The 19728-nt window shown below is 44.7% G+C and overlaps 2 protein-coding genes across 3 annotated transcripts; one reads left to right on the top strand and one right to left on the bottom strand.

Annotated features, from left to right (window-relative positions):
• The first annotated feature begins 10237 nt into the window (after positions 1 to 10237).
• On the top strand, positions 10238 to 13984 carry echdc1 (enoyl CoA hydratase domain containing 1). Of its 2 annotated transcripts, XM_034102641.2 has the most exons (8): positions 10238 to 10409; positions 10938 to 11009; positions 11524 to 11583; positions 12146 to 12321; positions 12448 to 12590; positions 13019 to 13071; positions 13215 to 13295; positions 13373 to 13984. In XM_034102641.2, the coding sequence occupies exons 3-8, from the start codon at positions 11525 to 11527 to the stop codon at positions 13776 to 13778; spliced, it is 918 nt and encodes a 305-aa protein (XP_033958532.1). In that variant the 5' UTR covers positions 10238 to 10409; positions 10938 to 11009; position 11524; the 3' UTR covers positions 13779 to 13984. The 2 variants fall into 2 exon arrangements, with proteins under 2 accessions (XP_033958532.1, XP_071062242.1); XM_071206141.1 differs by lacking the exons at positions 10238 to 10409; positions 10938 to 11009 and adding an exon at positions 11022 to 11039.
• Positions 13985 to 15820: 1836 nt separating this feature from the next.
• Positions 15821 to 19636, bottom strand: LOC117460455 (E3 ubiquitin-protein ligase rnf146-like). Its single transcript, XM_034101865.1, has 3 exons — positions 19512 to 19636; positions 18801 to 18864; positions 15821 to 18501 (listed from the first exon to the last, which is right to left on the bottom strand). The coding sequence occupies exon 3, from the start codon at positions 18487 to 18489 to the stop codon at positions 17344 to 17346; it is 1146 nt and encodes a 381-aa protein (XP_033957756.1). The 5' UTR covers positions 18490 to 18501; positions 18801 to 18864; positions 19512 to 19636; the 3' UTR covers positions 15821 to 17343.
• Between the last annotated feature and the right edge of the window lie 92 nt (positions 19637 to 19728).

Here is a 19728-nt window from a genome sequence, read left to right as displayed (position 1 = left end):
TTTCTAGGCCAACTCGCCCTCGTCTCCTGCCTGGGCTGGGGACTCGGGGTGGGCTGCGACCTCTGCTGTCCTGGTACTTTAAACCTAGCAGGGTTCGGTGCAGCTTGGGCGAAGGGCCGCTGTTGCGAAGGCAGCGGCTGGACCCTTCGAGGGAGACAGAGGTGGAGGGCCTTGTCTTCCTTCTTTTTCGACTCGCACTTCCTCTGCATGGAAGCGAGAGCGGAGCCGAAAATCCCCTCGGGAACGATGGGCATGTCAAGCACATCTTCCTTTTCCCGGTCTGGGAGGTTGTTACGTGCCGTAGTGTGTGTGTGGTCGTGTGTGTGTTTTTCCTCTCTCCCTCTGATTGTCCCCAGGTGCAGCCTCTCCCCAGATGATCCTAATCGGCAATCAGGACTTCCATATAGGACCGGAGGAGGACGGCAGTGAGGCCCTTCTTCCTCTCCTTCTCGTCTGGCTGCATGTGTGCAGCGTGTCTCTGTGTGAGACCCAGCCTAGTGGTGTTCTGTCTTTGTAAACTTGTGTTGTAATTTGGCTGGTGAGCCGCCTTACTTATGTTATTATTAAAACCTCACTTAAACTCCTTCAGCATTGAGTTTCCTCTCCTTTTTCTCTCGTCCAGCTATCTTTGTGTCGCTACTTCCCTTGGTACCCCTAGATCTACCAGGGAACGTAACATGGGGGCTCGTCCAATCTTTGAGACAAAGAGTGAGTATTTGGTTGTTGGTTAGTGTTGATATTGTGTGTGGTGGTGAGCAGTAGTGTATATAGGTGTGGATTGGCTGTGAAGTGTCTTCCTGTTGAACAGCTTCCTCAGTTTAGACAGGGGAGTGTCTAGCTGGACTGAATCAGTCCTTCCTTCAGGCACTCATTTTTTATTTTGCCTTTTTTATTTTCGGGGTAATCCTGGGTGGGGATTCATTCCCTGTTGGGGGCAGGCGATTCAGGGTTTCGGCCGCTGATGTTTGCCTTTAAAGTCGCCTCGAGCCCGGCACGCTCCAGAAGATAGTTAGGTAAAGTTTGGTAGGCAGGATCTGGGGAAGTTTGTAAATAAATAAATAATAATATTTGTAAGTAGCCGTTGCTATGGGGTCTAAATTAGATGCCAGGGTAAAAGTGCGTATGGCTCGTCTCCAGTGTGAGAGGGAGGAGCGTGAGCGAGAGTTTCAGCTCAGGAGGGAGCTGGAGATCAGGAAGCAGGAGCTGGAGATCAGGAAGCATGAGCTGGAGATCAGGAAGTTGGAGGCAGACACTGCTGTCCGGATGCGTCAGCTAGAGCTCCAAGCAGCTGTGGTGGGTGATTCTGCCGTTACACCTTCAGGTTCTGCTGCTGCTTTTGATGCTGGTAGCAACATTCAGCTGGTCCCTGTCTTTCTTGAGTCGGAAGTGGAGATGTTCTTTAGTGCATTTGAGCGCATTGCGGCTGCTCTGCTCTGGCCAGACGACGTGTGGGCCATACTTGTACAGTGCAAGCTAGTCGGCAAGGCTCAAGCGGCTTGCTCTTCTCTTTCTGTCGAGGATAGTTTGGAGTATGACAAGGTGAAAGGTGCTATTCTCAGGGCATACGAGCTTGTGCCTGAGGCCTACAGGCAGGTTTTCGCGGCATGAAGAAAGCTGCTGGCCAAACATACGTGGACTTCGCGAGGGAGAAGAAAGTCCTCTTTGACAGGTGGTGTAGAGCATGTAAAGCGGATGACATCGCTTCAGTATGTGAGCTGATGCTGTTGGAGGAGTTCAAAAACTGTGTACCGGAGCGTACGGTAGTCTACCTGAATGAGCAGAGAGTGACTACCCTTCAGCAGGCTGCCACTCTGGCAGACGAGAGTGCGCTGATACACAGGAGCGTTTTGTTTCAGCGGGATCCTCCTCAGCGGGACACTTATCGGAGAGCTCCTGATAATTATGTTCCCTGTGCCAGTGTTCCAGTGTTAGGTCCCAGGATAGACAGAGCTTGTTTTTTTTGTCTTGACCCAGGTCATATGATAGCAGACTGTGCAGCTTGGAAGAGGAAGCAGGCCACCACTATGGCGGATGAGGAAGGGCTTGAGCTATCACACAGTGGTGTTTTGGCTCAGAGCGATTCTCCTCATCGTTTTGGTTTCCGGAAAGCTCGTAACAGGCGTGCCACACATGCTCATTCTGCTTCTCTTCCAGGACCCAAGAAAAAGAAATTGTGTTTCTTTTGTCTTGATCCTGGTCATCTAGAGGCAGAGTGTGTAGCTCGGAAGGAGCAGGTGGCAACTGCTCTGGAAAAGCCAAAAGACCGGCACCCGGTTGCGATGCGACAGAGTGGTGAGTTGCAGTTAAGTTCTGCATCCGTCGGTGACGGTGCTGTGGGTGTGGGTGTTTCCGTCTCTGAAGCGGTGGGTGTGGACCTAGCTCAGAGCGCTGTGGATCTGTGTTCAGTGAGTGGTGTGTGTGTTCCATGTGTTCCATGTGTTGCTCCGGTGTTGGCTGCTGGTGAGCAGTATAAGGTGTGTTTTATGGGGGGAAGTGTTACGTGCCGTAGTGTGTGTGTGGTCGTGTGTGTGTTTTTCCTCTCTCCCTCTGATTGTCCCCAGGTGCAGCCTCTCCCCAGGTGATCCTAATCGGCAATCAGGACTTCCATATAAGACCGGAGGAGGACGGCAGTGAGGCCCTTCTTCCTCTCCTTCTCGTCTGGCTGCATGTGTGCAGCGTGTCTCTGTGTGAGACCCAGCCTAGTGGTGTGCTGTCTTTGTAAACTTGTGTTGTAATTTGGCTGGTGAGCCGCCTTACTTATCTTATTATTAAAACCTCACTTAAACTCCTTCAGCATTGAGTTTCCAGAGTGGCCGGTTCAGGATTGCTCGACAGATCCTCACAGAGCTCCGCTTGGTACGCGGTTAACATCGAGGAAACGTTCAGAGCCCTGGCGGACAATGCTGCGGCTCTGTAGGCCCGTTCAGTCATGGTCGACTGGAATCGGTCCGTTTTCGCTGGCAGCGTGGGGTTCCTGCTTGGTGACGGGCCCATCCTCGGTAGGCGGTGGGCTGCCACCAGCGGTTCCATAGGCGGTATGCGGAGCAGGCCGAGCCTCTCCATACCGTCACAGTCAAGGGAGGATGCACCCTGGATTAGGGCCTTGTTGCTAAAGGGCCGGTCTCTCCACGAGACCGACACCTCATCCAACATCTCCGGGAAGACCGGAAGGAGCTGCCTCTTCGTCCTCGTTGTTTGGGGAAAATGTTTCCCCTCTGGACCTGGAGGTCTCCTTGGCCATTTCGGGCCACGGGATGTCTAGCCTGGATGCAGCGCGCTGACACACGGCCTGCAGGTCCATGCTTAGACAGGGCGAAGCTGGTGTGCTATCGCCCGGGAGAGCAGCCATCGCTCCCGGCTTTGCAGCCTGAGCCGATGACATGAAGATGTCGTCTTCCTGCTCATCCGAGTCAGACAGGAGGAACTCAGAGGTATCCTCTTCGTCCTCCATGTAGTCTAACTCTAGGACATCTTCCGCGGGTGAAACCATGGTGAGGTCCAGCCGGGAGCCCCAGCTTGGTAAAGCGTGGGGCCCCGTTCCCGCGTCTCTTTCCGCCACCGGGTCTCGGCCTGATATGGCGCGGGATTCCGGTTCTGCGGCTGCCGCTGTCGATGAGCCCCAGACCGACCCAGTGAGGGGCTCCATCTCTGCGGCGGACGCCCCCGTGTCTTGATTGCCAGCTGGCAAACCAGTGGACATGAGGGGGTCCTGTCCCGACAGGCTAGCTTGTTGTGCTAACCTTCGGCGGAGGCTCTTCATGGTGAAGCGGGCACAATGCCCGCACGAGCCGGGGTTGTCAATGGCCTCCTGGGCGTGTTCCAGCCCGAGGCAGGACGAACAGATCTGGTGTGAGTCTGTGCCTGACACTTTCAACCCGCAGCCGCAGAGCCGAGCCTCCGAGTTCCTGACTCTTCTCGTGTGAGGGAGAGAGGCGTCCATCTTATACGCTGCGTGGCGTGAAGAGGACCCGCTCGTAACAGGTACGTCGAGAGAAAAAATAGTTCCCAACCTGTCTTTAATCCGTAGAAAAAGGACGGTGTGGGTCTTTTTTCTCAAAGAATATTACCTGGTGTGTTAATATCCTTTTAATCCTTTTTCTCCTTCGTGAAAGAAAACAAGTAAAAAATCCGTCCTCGCTACCGTGGTGTCGGCAATGAGGGAAAAAACAAGCTAGCAGCTGGTGTGTTGCTAGCTTGAACAATCAAAACCTTACCTTAATTCCAGAGGAAGAATGGTGAGGTTGATTATAATACTAACTGGTGTGTTAGTACTATACTCTTCTGCGAGGCAGAATAGGGTAGCCGGCTAACGCCCGTTGACCGAAAATTAGCCTTTTGGTTCAGTCTGTGGACTGTTAAGCTAGCCCGGCTACCATTAGAGATGTGCTCTGAAGCGAGAAGAGGTGTTTGAATGACGCATGCGTCGTGGCGCAGGCTACTTATAGGGGGTGATTTCCCCTGACGTTGACGTCAAGATCACCAGCCAATCAGGATTGGCGTAATGAGATTGATGCTTCTGTTTGCTCCGCGATGAGGCGCATCCCATAGTGAGACATCGAACGGAGTTTTATGAATGAGAACTGAACAAGCATCGGTGAAATGTATTTATATATTTATATGCACCTGAAATTGGCCCTGATGCATGATGATTTTTGTGCATTAGGTATATTATGATGCTATTACTTTTGTACTTTTATTGAAGATTTTAGATGCAGGACTTCTATTTGTATTTCTAATTTGATTCAAATGCTCAACCTTTTTTGAGCATCTTTCTGGAATGCTCAGTGTGTGTATGTTTTCACAAATATCTTCAGGGCTGTGAATACAGTTAGAGGATGTGTGGATAGAGGTGAAGAATGGATATGCTCCAAGTTACCATAGATCAGATTAGTGGACAGGAAGTGTCTCATCCTCCCTCTGTTTTAGCACATGTACCTTCCTTTTCCTGAATATGTTTTGGTCTTCGTATAATCCTTGTTTGTGAACACCCTTGTATCTTAATTTCACTCACTGAACATCACACGTACATTATATATCACCAAATACAACAAACCTCAGAATGTACACAGATGCATTGGTTATACACATATTAAGAATATATATATATATATATGTACATTCAGTCCGGTTAGATAAGGCTTAGCTACAGATGAGACAAAATCCCATAGCACGTTTTTGTTTGCCTTTTTGTTGACAAGACTTGGAAGTTACCAAAGTAACATGACTTTTAAAATTCAGTATGTGTAATATTAAATATGTATTAGTTCTTGTGCCAAAGAAAATGTTATTTTGATGTCTTATCTTAACACAGACACAGCATAGTGATGACAAATGTGACTACGTTAATATAAATGTCAGCTGCCCTTTGCCAAAACTGTATTATAACTCGTAGGCGTTGTTTTAATCCCACAGTCAATACAACTGAATAAGGACATGTGTGAGAGCCAGTAGACAGTAGTCTGTGTTTACACACTTGTGACAGACAAAGAGCAGAGCTCTCTGTGCAGTGCATCATTGGCCAATGATGTATAATAATGTTACATTCGTGTTGCAGAATAAAGGAAAGCCTCTATTTCTAGTGCGTTGTGTAGAATGTATATGGTCCATGTAGCACGAAAACATAATGGATACATGTAATTCCTTTAATGCAAGATAGGCCGCAAGGTGAACCTCGAAAAGTCCTTTAGAAAAGAAATCCCGCTCCACAGAAGTGGAACTACATAATCTTTAGTTCATAAAAAAGAACGAGTCATGCTTATCGACCAAAAAAAAGTTTATCGCTAAAATTCCTGTCAATTCTTCTAGGCACGTAATTATTGGCTGAACTAGTCCCTTCAAAGCGTAATAATATCTTGGTCAAAAGTAGTGCCACGGTTCGTCACGTGATCGTGCTACACCAATTGGGTAGCTGCATATTGTCAACAGAAGTGAAAGATGGCTGCCTACAGTACATGGGCCCTTTCTCATTTCTCGAACTCCCCTCCTCGACTCCCCTCCTCGACTCCTATCCTCGATACTTAGTCCCGCCCACAGGAGATGCGAGCGGAGGAGCCGAGGAGGGGAACCGAGGAGAGAGGAGGGGAAGCAGCAGGCGGTTAGAGAAATGAGAACTCCTCTCCTCTGAGCGGTCATTTTAAAGAGACGTCCATTAATGATGACAGGAGGCAGCAGCCCTCTGTCTGATGGACAGATGTGTTCATGACCACTTCTATATTTACTTTGATTCATTCACAGTGCGGTGTCATGAGACAATAATGGCTACTACAGATGCGGACACACACACACACACACATATATATGTATATATTTATATAAATATATACAATTTCAGAATCAAGCAGAGCACTCTCATAATAACGTAGGTCGCTACAATGTGGAAAATAAATTACGGGCCAAAAGTTTTATTTACAAGTATTAAAAGTAAGTAGAGGACACCAAACCAACTGACACCTGTCTGTCTGCTGCATCGACGCACACACTGTACCACACACACCTACACCACACACACGCATATACAGCTCCTAAAACAGGCTACAGCCGTGGTGTATTTTATTGTGAAGCACTAAATGGTTTTAGAAAAATATCGACTCTTTGTTTGTAGATATCTACTAAACTAAAGCAAAAATAGTAGGCCTGTTCTACTGAGTGATATATATTATACACACTGCTCTGCTTTCTGCACGGACCTCACATCTGTTCTCACTGTACGGCCCGTCCACACAGCGGCGTGCGTTGACGCTTCCCCATTCACTTTGAATGCGGGTGACGTCACTTTTAGCCGAAATGCATCGTGGGAAGCGACGTGGAGCGTAGCTGGCGTGGCTCGCTGCAAAAGTTGAGCAATGTTCAACTTTTGACGCCTCGGTGAGGCGTCAGCCAATCGAATCATATGCCAGTACAAGCTCTGGCCAATCAAACCGCTGCTTGTGTGTCAGGGGCGGGAGATTCATGTGATTGGTTGTTGGTCGAGTTTCAGACACGCCCGCCGGCAAGCGTCAACGCACGCTGCTGTGTGGACGGGCCGTTCGCGTCGCGATGAAAGCAGTTAATAAAATAATATCCAGGGGATGCATGCAGAGCTGTCATTGGCTGAGATAAGTCCGGCCTTGCGTCACGAGTCTTTGAAACATCTCTGTTGCCGGAAATGCATCCACGAAGCAGCCGTGGAGGACCGTGGAGGACCCATCAGTGTATCCTCGGCTATAGCTCATCCAGAGAGCCTCCTCGACGCTCGATCCTCGGTCCTCGAAGTGCATTTAGAGAAATGAGATGTCCTTCAACATGGCGCGCTGAAATTCATTTCCGGGTCACTACCGGAGGACCGAGGAGTCGAGGAGTCGAGGAGTCGAGGAGGGGGATTTGATGAAATGAGAAAGGGCCATGGTTACGCTAAAGCAGACCAAATGGATTCTAAACAGTGCTGTATGCTTGTTTTATGTCATGTTTTGTCATATGTCTTAATACATCACTAAGTCCGAGGTATTTGCGTTATATACGCGGTATTTGTGAGAGGTTTTACTATCTGGGAACAGAGTTGACCATCGAATCAACATTGGCGAGCAGCGTTTATCAGCCAACTCCAGCTACAACAACATTCCTGGGCCCTTTCTCATTTCATCAAATCCCCCTCCTCGACTCCTCGACTCCTCGACTCCTCGACTCCTCGGTCCTCCGGTAGTGACCCGGAAATGAATTCCAGCGCGCCATGTTGAAGGACATCTAATTTCTCTAAATGCATTTCGAGGACCGAGGATCGAGCGTCGAGGAGGCTCTCTGGAGGAGCTATAACCGAGGATACACTGATGGGTCCTCCACGGTCCTCCACGGCTGCTTCGTGGATGCATTTCCGGCAACAGAGATGTTTCAAAGACTCGTGACGCACGGCCGGACTTATCTCAGCCAATGACAGCTCTGCATGCATCCCCTGGATATTATTGTATTAACTGCTTTCATCGCGACGCGATGTTTACAGTGAGAACAGATGTGAGGTCCGTGCAGAAAGCAGAGCAGTGTGTATAATATATATCACTCAGTAGAACAGGCCTACTATTTTTGCTTTAGTTTAGTAGATATCTACAAACAAAGAGTCGATATTTTTCTAAAACCATTTAGTGCTTCACAATAAAATACACCACGGCTGTAGCCTGTTTTAGGAGCTGTATATGCGTGTGTGTGGTGTAGGTGTGTGTGGTACAGTGTGTGTGTCGATGCAGCAGACAGACAGGTGTCAGTTGGTTTGGTGTCCTCTGCTTACTTTTAATACTTGTAAATAAACTTTTGGCCCGTAATTTATTTTCCACATTGTAGCGACCAGAGAGGGGGGGGGGATATATCCAGTCTCTGATAGTGTTACGTTATTATGAGAGTGCTCTGCTTGATTCTGAAATTGTATATATTTATATAAATATATACATATATATGTGTGTGTGTCCGCATCTGTAGCCATTATTGTCTCATTATACCGCACTGTGAATGAATCAAAGTAAATATATAAGTCGTCATGAACACATCTGTCCATCAGACAGAGGGCTGCTGCCTCCTGTCATCATTAATGGACGTCTCTTTAAAATGACCACTCAGAGGAGAGGAGTTCTCATTTCTCTAACCGCCTGCTGCTTCCCCTCCTCTCTCCTCGGTTCCCCTCCTCGGCTCCTCCGCTCGCATCTCCTGTGGGCGGGACTAAGTATCGAGGATAGGAGTCGAGGAGGGGAGTCGAGGAGGGGAGTCGAGGAGGGGAGTTCGAGAAATGAGAAAGGGCCCTGGACTACCATGTTCGCATCGCTAAATTCATTGGCTGAGCTCGTGGATTATTCCATTACACTGAGGACTTTTTGTCTGTCTGTCTGTTGTTATTGTTACCCTGTACACGTTAAATGCACTCTTAAAATAAACATGACTTGATTTCATACATAGCTGCGTCCAAGAAGAAGGTTAACTTGTTACGTTAAGTAATTTAGATCAATAACATGCAGTATTTATACCAATGACCATTGATTCATTTATGTACTCATTCATCATATAATAATTTGATGAATTACATTATTATTATTATTATAGATTATTATTATAGATATATATATATATTATATTATTATTATTATAGATTATTGTTATATATATATATATATATATATATATATTATTATAGATATATATATAATATATATATATATATATATATTATAATTATTATTATTATAGATATATATAGATTATTATTATAGATATATATAATATATATATATAGATTATTATTATTATTATTATTATATGATAATATTGTATTTGTAACTTCAAAATCAATGCCACTGTCATGGAGGGTGTACAGTCTGTTGATGTTGTTGAAGACCAGGGGCCTATACTGCGAACCTGGTTCAACCTAACCTGGATATGTTTGAGTTAGCCGGTTGGCTTAATCCAAAACATACGCGCTCTCGCTAAACTGTACTACGACGCGGGTTATCAAGTGGATCGCTCAAGCCAGCCGTGTCCTATCTAGTTAGGTGCGCGTTCACATGAAAGGGGTGGTATTTGGAGCATTCGACCAATCACAAACATGGAGAAGCGCACTGACAGCGCAGCGTCATACTTCCTGAATGAAAAGTGAACTTTAATACTAGTCAAAAATGAAGAAGTTAAACTTTAAACATCCATGACTTAAACACTTTATCCAGGATAAAAGCCACATAGCTGCACCTGCAAGGTGAATACAGCTGGTAAAAGAAAAAGTGTTTGAATGCGTACATTAACAGGTTTATGATATCACTGCCCCGTCTAAAACACGATCTGACTTCAATTACATTTGTCTCGAGTGTTTCGTCAACTTATGTGTTGCTTAAAATAATACTTCTGCATACAGTATGTGACACTGTGAGTGTTACACGGCCAGATACGGCTCAGCTGACTCAGATAAGGAGAGATATGATACATTATGAAGTGATATGCCGCGGACTGTACTTAATGTACTCTGATCCGGTTACTTATGTTGTGGCCGATATTTAAGTAAGCTTTCTTAACGCTAATGTTATAATAGTCAGATTGCTCTGAAGATGGGAGGTGATATTCTATTAATGTTCACGTTCACACAGTCGGTGATTTTTGCCGGCCGTCTTTCCTGCGACGGCAGTTTTTCTGTATTTCCTTTCTCCTGTAATATGACTTGATCGCTTTAAACTCCACACACTGAGCTCTGATTGGCCAGCAGGCGGTGCTTTCACTGAGTTGAGCTCTTAGCCTGCAACCTAACCTGGTCCCGACCAGGTTAGCTGCTTAGCATATATTACCATGGAGATCTAGCTTGCTAAAAAGAGAACCAGCTTCGTAGGACCGGAAAGCCGGAGTTTTCCCTGAATTTAGCCGGCTAAGCGAAAATCCTGCTTCGCAGTATACCCCCCTGCAGTGTGATATTGGTAAAATAATCAACCTTTTCGTGCTTCACAGACGTAATATGCATGTAACAATGTTTGTGTGTTGATAATTTTGACTTTTTGAGACTTTCTGGTGCGTTTTCCTCGTCCCCGCTACTCGATGAAATCATGGCGGTCGCCATTTTTCCAAATCTGTTTGTTGATACCGGTATATGCAGCTACCCAATTGTTGTAGCACGATCACGTGACGGACCGTGGCACTACTTTTGACCAAGATATTATTACGCTTTGAAGGGACTAGTTCAGCCAATAATTACGTACCTAGAAGAATTGACAGGAATTTTAACGACGAACTTTTTTTTGGTGGATAAGCATGACTCGTTCTTTTTTATGAACTAAAGATTGTGTAGTTCCACTTCTGTGGAGCGGGATGAAACGATAACAGGGTTCACCTTATGGCCTAAGAGTTGATATTTTGTTTTTTAAATGACACCTGACTCAACAGTGCTGCTTGGTATTATTCCGCCCCCCTGTGGGGACTTTGAGGAACTACATGTGTGTTTCAATTAGTTTCTTCCGAAGAGCTCTAGTTTCCGGTGGGACGAATTTCAGAGTAACACCAGGCGAATGTCAATAAGCAAGGTTGGTGTTCGAGTCTTTTGATTCTCAGTGGTTTGTTATCATTAAACTATGGTGGCATGTTAAATATATCTTACGAAATGTATTAGTTGTATCCGATTTTCGTTGGATGAGTAGGCTAGTGGCCTACACATTTAAGTTAGAAATTAATACTTACACCTTGTAGTTCCCAAATAAAGTTTTGGTTACAAATGGTTTAGTTTGGATGTTAGACAGTTCATAGTGTCAGCAGTCAGAGGAGTGAGAGGACACACATTTTTATTGAATTTCAGTGTTTCTTCTATTTGATTCGGATATATAGTATTCAGCATGTTAAGAATTCTTATTACTTTTCAAATGCTTCTATATCAATGCAGCATTTAATTCCTACACTGAACAGTAGGAAACGGCATTTTATATTTGATTTAAGTGCCAGTCAGTTTTTAATGTATAATTTTTTTCAAAGCTTCTATATCTTGTGACAAAAGGACTCCACATATTTAAACCCATATGTTGTACCATCTGCATTCTGCTTCAGGATGGTTCTGTGTGCTGTGAGGCAGCATCTCCTGCGGGGCAGCCGTGGAGCCTGGGCCAGGTAAGGGAGTCTCTTCAGCATTGTTTATTACCACGCAGGTGATGGTAAACAGTGTCAAAAATAAAGGAACATTAAATCTACCAAGCTCAGAAACATTAAGTCTAATAACCAAAATGCATTTCTCAGGCCCTTGGATTTGTGAAATATCAATCTATAAAAAAGTAATACATCTTTAATTCTGATTCCTGATTACAATGAGTCCAAATCTGAGCTGTTTCATTCTCAGGGTTACACGTTTGTTTGTATGGCTCTGTACCATGACCCTTCAGGCTGATGTACACACCGGTACACTGAGGGAGTGTATTTTAAGTATTCATCAGTCACGAGCACCACAAGTATGATTTCCGTTAGGCAGTTTTGCATACCATTTTTTTATACTGCAATTACACATGCACGTTCAGTCTGATTTGAATGAATGTATCATTTAGCTTCAAGCACACATCTGATCATGTAAAGAACAACATTTGCTCTCTTTTTATTCCTGTGTAAGTGATGGATCTACATATAGATGAACTGCAATTGACAGGATATAATTCAACTTTTCGAATGTTGTTCCTATAAGGTTCCTACAGAGACAGAGCAGGGGCTGTGTGTACTCCAGCGTCCATGGCTTCCAGCAGGAGGAGATCAGAGAGAAGCTGCAGGCCTTTCCTGGAGGCTCCATTGAGCTGCTCACACAGGAGTCTGGCCTCGCTGTGCTAACCATCAACTACCCCTCCCGCATGAACGCCTTCTCCGGTAACATGACAGGGCATTAACACTTCCTCTCACATTTACTAGTGCAGATTTGGATTAAACTCATTTGCACACAATCATAAACAAATGACATATCATCCCAGTTCAATATTGTCACCTTTTCTTCAGGCAGTATGATGGTGGATCTGGAGGAGAGGGTGAGCCAGCTGGAGGGCTGGACAGACGGTAAAGGCCTCATAGTTCAGGGTGCCTCAGGAACCTTCTGCTCTGGATCAGACCTCAACGCTGTGAGGGCCTTATCCAACCCACAGGTATCCCAGCAACAACATGATTTAAAGCAGTGACTTTAAATATTTTGCCTTACGAGTACCCTTTTTTCAAACCATTGATTGAACGGACAACCCCGGACAAAGTGACATATTTGATTAATATTTCACATTATATACAAGACAATTTATATATATTGTATATAATAAATATATACATGACAATTCAAGTATTAAATAACTGATAAGCTGTACAATTAACCCACATTTATCTTTGTACAATGAGCCATTTGGGTTAATGTTGACAATACTATTGAATTTGAATGATTCAGATATGATTTTTTTTTAATGAGTTTTTCGTTCAAATACTTGCTGTGTCTGTTTATTGCTGCAATGTTTGCCTGTATCTCTGTACTTTTATCTTTATGTCTCATGGATGTAAACTACAGAATGTTTTTTTTTCTTCCTTGTAGGATGGGATGAAGATGTGTATGTTTATGCAGAATACTCTTACAAGACTACTCAGGTAAGGACTCTCTTTTTCTAATGTCTTGCAAAGGACAATGCCGACTAAATCAGCAGCAACCAGTCTGAGCTTACAAGAGTTGGAGTTTAGCTGTTATGTAATGTCCACTTCAGTACATTGACAGAAGAATGTCCTCAGTGCAGGCTGCCTATGATCTCTGTTGCTCTGGTGGAGGGTAGAGCTCTGGGAGGGGGTGCAGAACTCACCACTGCCTGCGATTTCAGGTGAATACGTACATTTATATCAGCGTTCATCTAAACGCTGATAATAATCTAACGTGTGTCTGTCATCTCTCTCATAGGTTAATGGCACCTGGCAGTGTGATCCAGTTTGTACATAAACACATGGGCTTGGTCCCCGGCTGGGGCGGTGCCGCTCGACTTGTCCGCATTGTGGGAAGCCAGAATGCACTGAAGCTGCTGGGAGGTGCTGTCAAAGTGGATCCAGAACTGGCCTTGCAGATTGGACTGGCAGAGGAGGTCCTGCAGGGGGAGGGGGCGGGCACCTCCCTGCAGCGGGCTGAGAACTGGCTCAGTGTCTACACAAAGGGTCCTGCCCCAGTGATCCAGGCTGTGAAGAAGGTGGTGCTGTCAGGGAGAGAGCTCCCCCTGTCTGAGGCTCTGAGGACAGAGAAGGACGTATTTGGGACGGTGTGGGGGGGCCCAGCTAACATGCAGGCTCTGGCCAGTAAGTCCAAACACAGATGAGAGACCGTCAGCTGCTCAGATCAGCCAAGATCTTCAACTGAGACATTTGTGGAAAGCTCTTTACACATCTGAATTGTGTGGAAGAGAACTGTAACAGACTGACCTCAATAAACGACTTAGTTATAAAATGTGGACTCTGGAAATGTAGAGGCACAGAATAAAGGGGGAAACTTCATCATTTCAATAAATCAGATCACTGCATCATACACTTATAGTTAGAGATCCGTCATTATCACATACTTTAATGGTTGTGATGTATTTGATTTGTTTCTCTTAATGTGACATTGTAACAACTCATCACAAGAGTAATTTGGTACTGGTACTTGTGGGGGAAACTTCTGAAGCAATTGGAGACAGGACTCAGAGAGACACGAGGAGAGCTGGAGCTTTGATGGCAAACACTGATGGTTTATTTGGAGCTTCGGCTGGAGAATTCACGAGACATGTCACGGGCCACGATCCGACCACACGGTTGAGATGCCACCATCAATTCTGAAGCATCCTCCTGTAGTTCCAGGTTTGAACTAGTTCAGAGTGTAATAATCAACATTCTTCAATAGATAGACTAAACAGCTGCGGACACTGAATCACATTTGTTGTCGCTTATGGCTCGAGGTCATCTACACCCCGAGAAGGATGTGTTCCAGGTGTCCCACAACAATAACTATCTCTGACCGAGAGTTGCCCGGTCATAAACGGGTAACAACAACAACTTGCTAGGGCAGCCCCTCCTTAAGGGAGATAACGGCTGCTCAAGGCTGGGCATCTGCGTCAGAGGGCGAAGGAAGACATGCAGGGCATATTATTCCCTGACAGTACTGATATTTGTTGGTAATATTGCAAACATCGTAGTATTTCCAGGTGTAAAAACTGAATTAACAGCATAAACAAAAACTCCATTGTTGTTGCGTAGGGGTTATATTTTCTCTTTACAATGAAATATTTGGCAAATCTAGTGTCAGGTGACCTTATGTTTTGGTTTCAGTAATACTCTTTATAATGATGCTGTATACAGATGTATTAAACAGTGCTGTATGATTCCATGGGTTTTATATTTTCAGTATGGATGAAAGCAAGGACCTTAAAGATGGTTCCCAATCTTCCAAATCACTTCTGTGCCCATTAGACAAGCGCATGAACTCCAGGTCGCCTGGAAATGTGATTACGGTGGTGATTAGATCATGGCAGGAAGACAGCAGCATGCAGATACTGACAGGGTATACCAAGCATGAGGCAGCATCTGTCTGCAGGACTGAGAGTAATGCTGCTTTCCTCTTTCCTCTGCAGTCAGTGTGTCCTTGCTCATCCCAGCATTCTCATTCTTTCTATTCTACTGAAAATCACGTGGGAAGACACTAGGCTTTTTTAGAGCACAAGGCTGCAAAAAACGTTCAAATGTGCATACTTTTTCTGTCTTCAATTTCTAGTTCATTTCACATAAAAAAATGTGCCCGTACAGTGAAAGGTCAGAGCAGGACGATGCCTGGAGGATGCCAAGCCTTTATCTCCTCCCCCCCCCCAGAGGTCGTGTTTCCTGGCAGACACCCAGCTGAGGCTGATAGCTGCTGTGGTCTGAATACCTAACACCTACAAGGTGAGTGAGGGGAAAGTCACGAGTTGTATGATATAAAGAATAGCAATGAACTTCAATGACACAGAGAGGAGAGGCTGTGCTGCATTTGTGGACATCAGTGTCAGCATCTTTCTCCTTCTTACACCTGTTGGGATCTTCTATTTATAGCTAAGTAAGGAAACCACTGTCACTGTACCTCATTCTGCAGTTTTTTTTTATCTGTCTGTCTTTTAAATGTATGGTTTTATATATTATGTTATATGATTAATGCATATTAAATATCTCAGCTGTGCATGTAGTAGAAATAATACTCTTTTAACTCTGGAAAAAACTCGAGATGAAAAATAAGTAAAATGTTAGTGCACAATGAGCCCAATGATAGTCCTACTTATGTAACACTCAATACAATTCTATATTAAATATAAAATGACCAGAACGTATACTAATAACCAGAGACATGAGCCCAAGATTGATCATTTTAGGATGATGAAATTACACAATTTATTCTTAAATTACAAATCATGTAACAAAAAAAGTTGCCAAGCGAAGATACGGACACAAACTTTATTCTTCAGAATGAAAAGGCTAAGACTGAGCTGATGATGTAAGCATGTAAGAAATATAAAAGTAACATACAACTTGAAATCTCTGCAGGATGGCTAATAGCATTAGCATGTTGTTGTTCTCTCTGACATCGTACAGATTTACAACCATAGGAAACACAAACAAAACAGACACAAATGAAAAACATTTACTCAAACGCAAAAAACAATTCTCATCATCTTGCCAACCAGTAGTGTTTAAATAACTCTCTCTTCAAACATGCACTAATCACAAAACTTTAGAAAAACACCAGTTGAGAATACTTTAGTCGGGACAATAAGACTATGAATGAGGCTGCAGAGGCCTCAACAGCTTTAAAAGGAGAACACTGATACTTCACATTAAAATGCCAATTATTTAAACAAATTGGATATGCTATTATGCAAATGTCAAATTATCAAATCAAAGCAAAACCATCAGCAGGTAGTCCGATAATCCTGTGGGCTTCTGAATTAGCACATTTAGTATGACATTTATATACCCAAAATGCATAACAGTAAAGTACTTCTTCCTTTCTTTTTTTTATCTGGAAAAGCAACCTCAAGATTTTCTTCCACAATGACATACTTTCCAAAGTTAGTTTACATTTCAGAATTGTTAAGGAAAGGCATTGATGATCAGTTAAATCTGAAGTAAGGGAGTTGTGTAGGGAACAAGTAATCAAGGATTTCATAATTTGCATGAGTGGTCAGATGACTTGAGCTAAAGAAGCCCATGGGCGGGCTATGTTAGCTGAGAGAGTTAAAGTGAAGTTGATTAGAATGAGACTGTTCATGATAATGATAAAGACAGTTCCATTTCCAGAGTAACTACCCCATTATGCTTTCACCCTCGAATGTCACAGATCCGGCTAAGAATTCCCAGCAACCTTCTGGGTATTGGGATAATCCATTTCAACACAATATCTAGGATCGGCAAGTCAGGTTTAAGTTTTAGCCTCCACTTTTCTGGATTTTAAAATGAACACTATCTGCCTGCAACCAAATGGCCAAAAGATACCCACCGTTGGTGTGTTACCTCACATCATGTGCTGGATAAAGACAGTTATGAGGTCCCGGCTCTTATCAACATGCTGTGTGCATCTGACTCATTACCAAGCTGTACCTCTTGTATCTGTACTAAAACGTTAAACCCAACATTATTTATACTGGCTGGGTTTTTATTGACTGCCAAATCATACAGACACATCCGGAGCCTTGTGAGCCAAATAGAGGCACCAAATTAGATTGTTAAAATGTGGTTGTTTACCTAAAAACATGGGAGTATGTTAGGCCTAATCTCTCTTTTACTGAGCAATCTATCCACATCTGATTCGTGACAGCATACAGCGAGGAATAAATTAATGAAATGGAACATGGCCATTTGGTGGTAATGGTATCATGGCGGACTTCACACTTCAGTCACTGTACACTGGCCGTCAGGCATTCTGGACCTCCCACTGCTACTGGATGAAGAAGGGGGAGAGGCGGACTCAGCGCCTGGAGGGGCTCTGTTCTCTGGATTCAGTCTTTGTCTCCGTGGCCGATCCTCCCAGGGCTCCACCCGCTCTCCATCTCCCCCACCCTCTTCCTCCTCTTCCTCCTCGCTCCAGTCTCCAGAGCCAGACTCGTCCACGGATGTGAGAGGGTCAGAGGACCTGGAGGGCGAGGCCTCCTCTTCCTCATCTTCTTCCTCTCCTTCCCCTGTCTCAGACCGCTCATTGGAGGGTGTGGGCCTGGGGCTGACTTGCAGCTGGGAGAGAGCATCCTCCAGGGTGGGGCTGCTGCTGCTGCTGCTGCTGCCGGGCTGACCACCGAGGGAGGTGGGGGGTCTGGCTGTAGCAGTGGAGGGGATACCCGTGACTTGCTGCTGTGTACCAGCCAATGTGGTATCAGCCCCATCCGCAGAGTGTTCACGACCAGCTGCCCCTATAGCCCCAGCGACAGCCTCAGCGTCCAAACGCAGGCCTGCCACTCCCTTCTTGGGGATATCCAAAACGTCCCTCTTTATCTTGCGTCTACGACCATGCTCATTGCGTCTGTACTGCACCATGTTCTCCAAGTCGGCTACGTACAAAAAACCAGCAATCAGCATTTCAGCTGTTTTCTTGCCCTTAGAGAAAGCGTCCTCCAGCTCGCGGCTGGTTCGCTCGTCATACTGCCACCAACCATTACGGCCTTCATAATACCAGGCGTGATCACTTGCTGCCCCGGCCCGGCCTCCTGCTGATGCTTTCAGCTCCTCCGGAGACAGAAGTGTTGGCCTTTCCAGGAAGTCATCGGGTACCTCCTGTCTGCAGAGGGCACAGCGTTTGCTCTGCCAGGATGCTCCCTTCACACACAGGAAACAGAAGACGTGATGGCATGGTAGCTGGACTGGGTGGACGCAGCTCTGCAGACAGATGGCACACTCCGGTACCGAAAATGCTGGAGATGAGTTGCTGGAGCCGGCGCATGACGATTCAGCACTGTTCCCACTTCCTCCACCACTGCTGCTGCCTTTCTTACTGGATGGAAGCGAGCTAACAGAGTGGTCTACCTCCCCACAACTAGCCATCCTTAGGAAGTACTGAGGAAAGAGGACAATATATTATATTGGGCCTGTTAGGATTATCCTATTATCCTATATTGGTTTAAAAAATAAAATTTCAAAATGATTATTAATGTAGTTTTAAGATAACACGTTCTATAGAGATACATTACTGGCAATAAGCACTTGTATGTACATTTAACATTGAATTGCATCTTACTTTAACTTAAAAGCAAACAGTCCCGAGATAAAGTCCAATTTAGAATCATGAATATCCAAAGATACCAAAGTCTATATGCCTTCTGTAATATAAAACAAGGCTGGTATTTGATACTTACTGGAAATACCCTTAACGCTGATGTATCATTAGGAGAACTGTTGGACCTTCACGTTTGCCACTGCCTAAAGGAAAGGAGAAGTTTGTCAAAATATATTTGATTTTCAACTGTTCTGAAGATAAAAACAATTATAATATCAAGTTTTTCTTTACGTAAGCGTCATTGTGACCAACAACTGCAATTCTACCCTAATGTTAAAACGGATTAGCAACAAATAACTACGTTAATTCACTCAGCTATCACTGAAATGTTGGGGTTAACTTAAGTCTGTTGAACAAAGGGCTGCTCTGTTAACTGTGACAACTGAATTGTGTCAGCTAGCAGTTTGAGCTAACGCAGTTGGTTCATGACAGTTTACGATACTCGAGTAAAATCAACAGCTAACGATCTAACATCCACACTAACAGATGACAGTATAAAACCACACTTATTTAGTTATGCTTACGTTAGGTACATTAAGTAAGCAGTTCGTTGTCACCGTTATGAAAGTCCAAACTCAGTCAAACAGTACAGAGGGATTTTCTCGACTAGCAAAGCTACCATAACAATAAGACCTGTTGTAGCTATCGCTGGCTAGGCTGATAGCTGTGACTCCAGCAAATAGACGGAGTTCATCTGACGGTGCTAGCTTATTTTAGAAGGGCGGCACAAACATTAAGGGTAAGCATTTCCTCACGAAGAGACAATAAAACGACTACGCAGGAAACATACCGTTAAATGTTGCTGTGTTGGTCTGGTGTGCGGTTACAATTCGGGTAACAACACAATTTTCTAAAGCTAATCTACCGACATCCAATGTTAACTGGCTTTGTTTTCCTCCGAAAAAGGAGATGAGATAAAGACCACGACGTAACAGTACGTGCTGACGTACTGTGACGTAAAATGGTACGACCCTTATATTCTACGCATGACAGTTTGCTGTGCTTCC

Source organism: Pseudochaenichthys georgianus, chromosome 16 (assembly GCF_902827115.2).
Source record: "Pseudochaenichthys georgianus chromosome 16, fPseGeo1.2, whole genome shotgun sequence".
In the NCBI taxonomy this organism is placed as follows: domain Eukaryota; kingdom Metazoa; phylum Chordata; class Actinopteri; order Perciformes; family Channichthyidae; genus Pseudochaenichthys; species Pseudochaenichthys georgianus.
The sequence above is the reverse complement of the archived record's forward strand: the minus strand, read 5'-3'. Positions and strand labels throughout refer to the sequence as shown.

What these genes read in the sequence shown, in the direction of transcription:
- echdc1 (XM_034102641.2), top strand. Translation starts at nt 11,525, where the DNA reads ATGGTTCTGTGTGCTGTGAGGCAGCATCTCCTGCGGGGCAGCCGTGGA. An exon ending in GGGCCTTATCCAACCCACAG is followed by an intron (nt 12,591 to 13,018) that starts GTATCCCAGCAA and finishes TCTTCCTTGTAG; the next exon opens with GATGGGATGAAGATGTGTAT. An exon ending in ACTCTTACAAGACTACTCAG is followed by an intron (nt 13,072 to 13,214) that starts GTAAGGACTCTC and finishes TCCTCAGTGCAG; the next exon opens with GCTGCCTATGATCTCTGTTG.
- LOC117460455 (XM_034101865.1), bottom strand. Translation starts at nt 18,489, where the DNA reads ATGGCTAGTTGTGGGGAGGTAGACCACTCTGTTAGCTCGCTTCCATCC.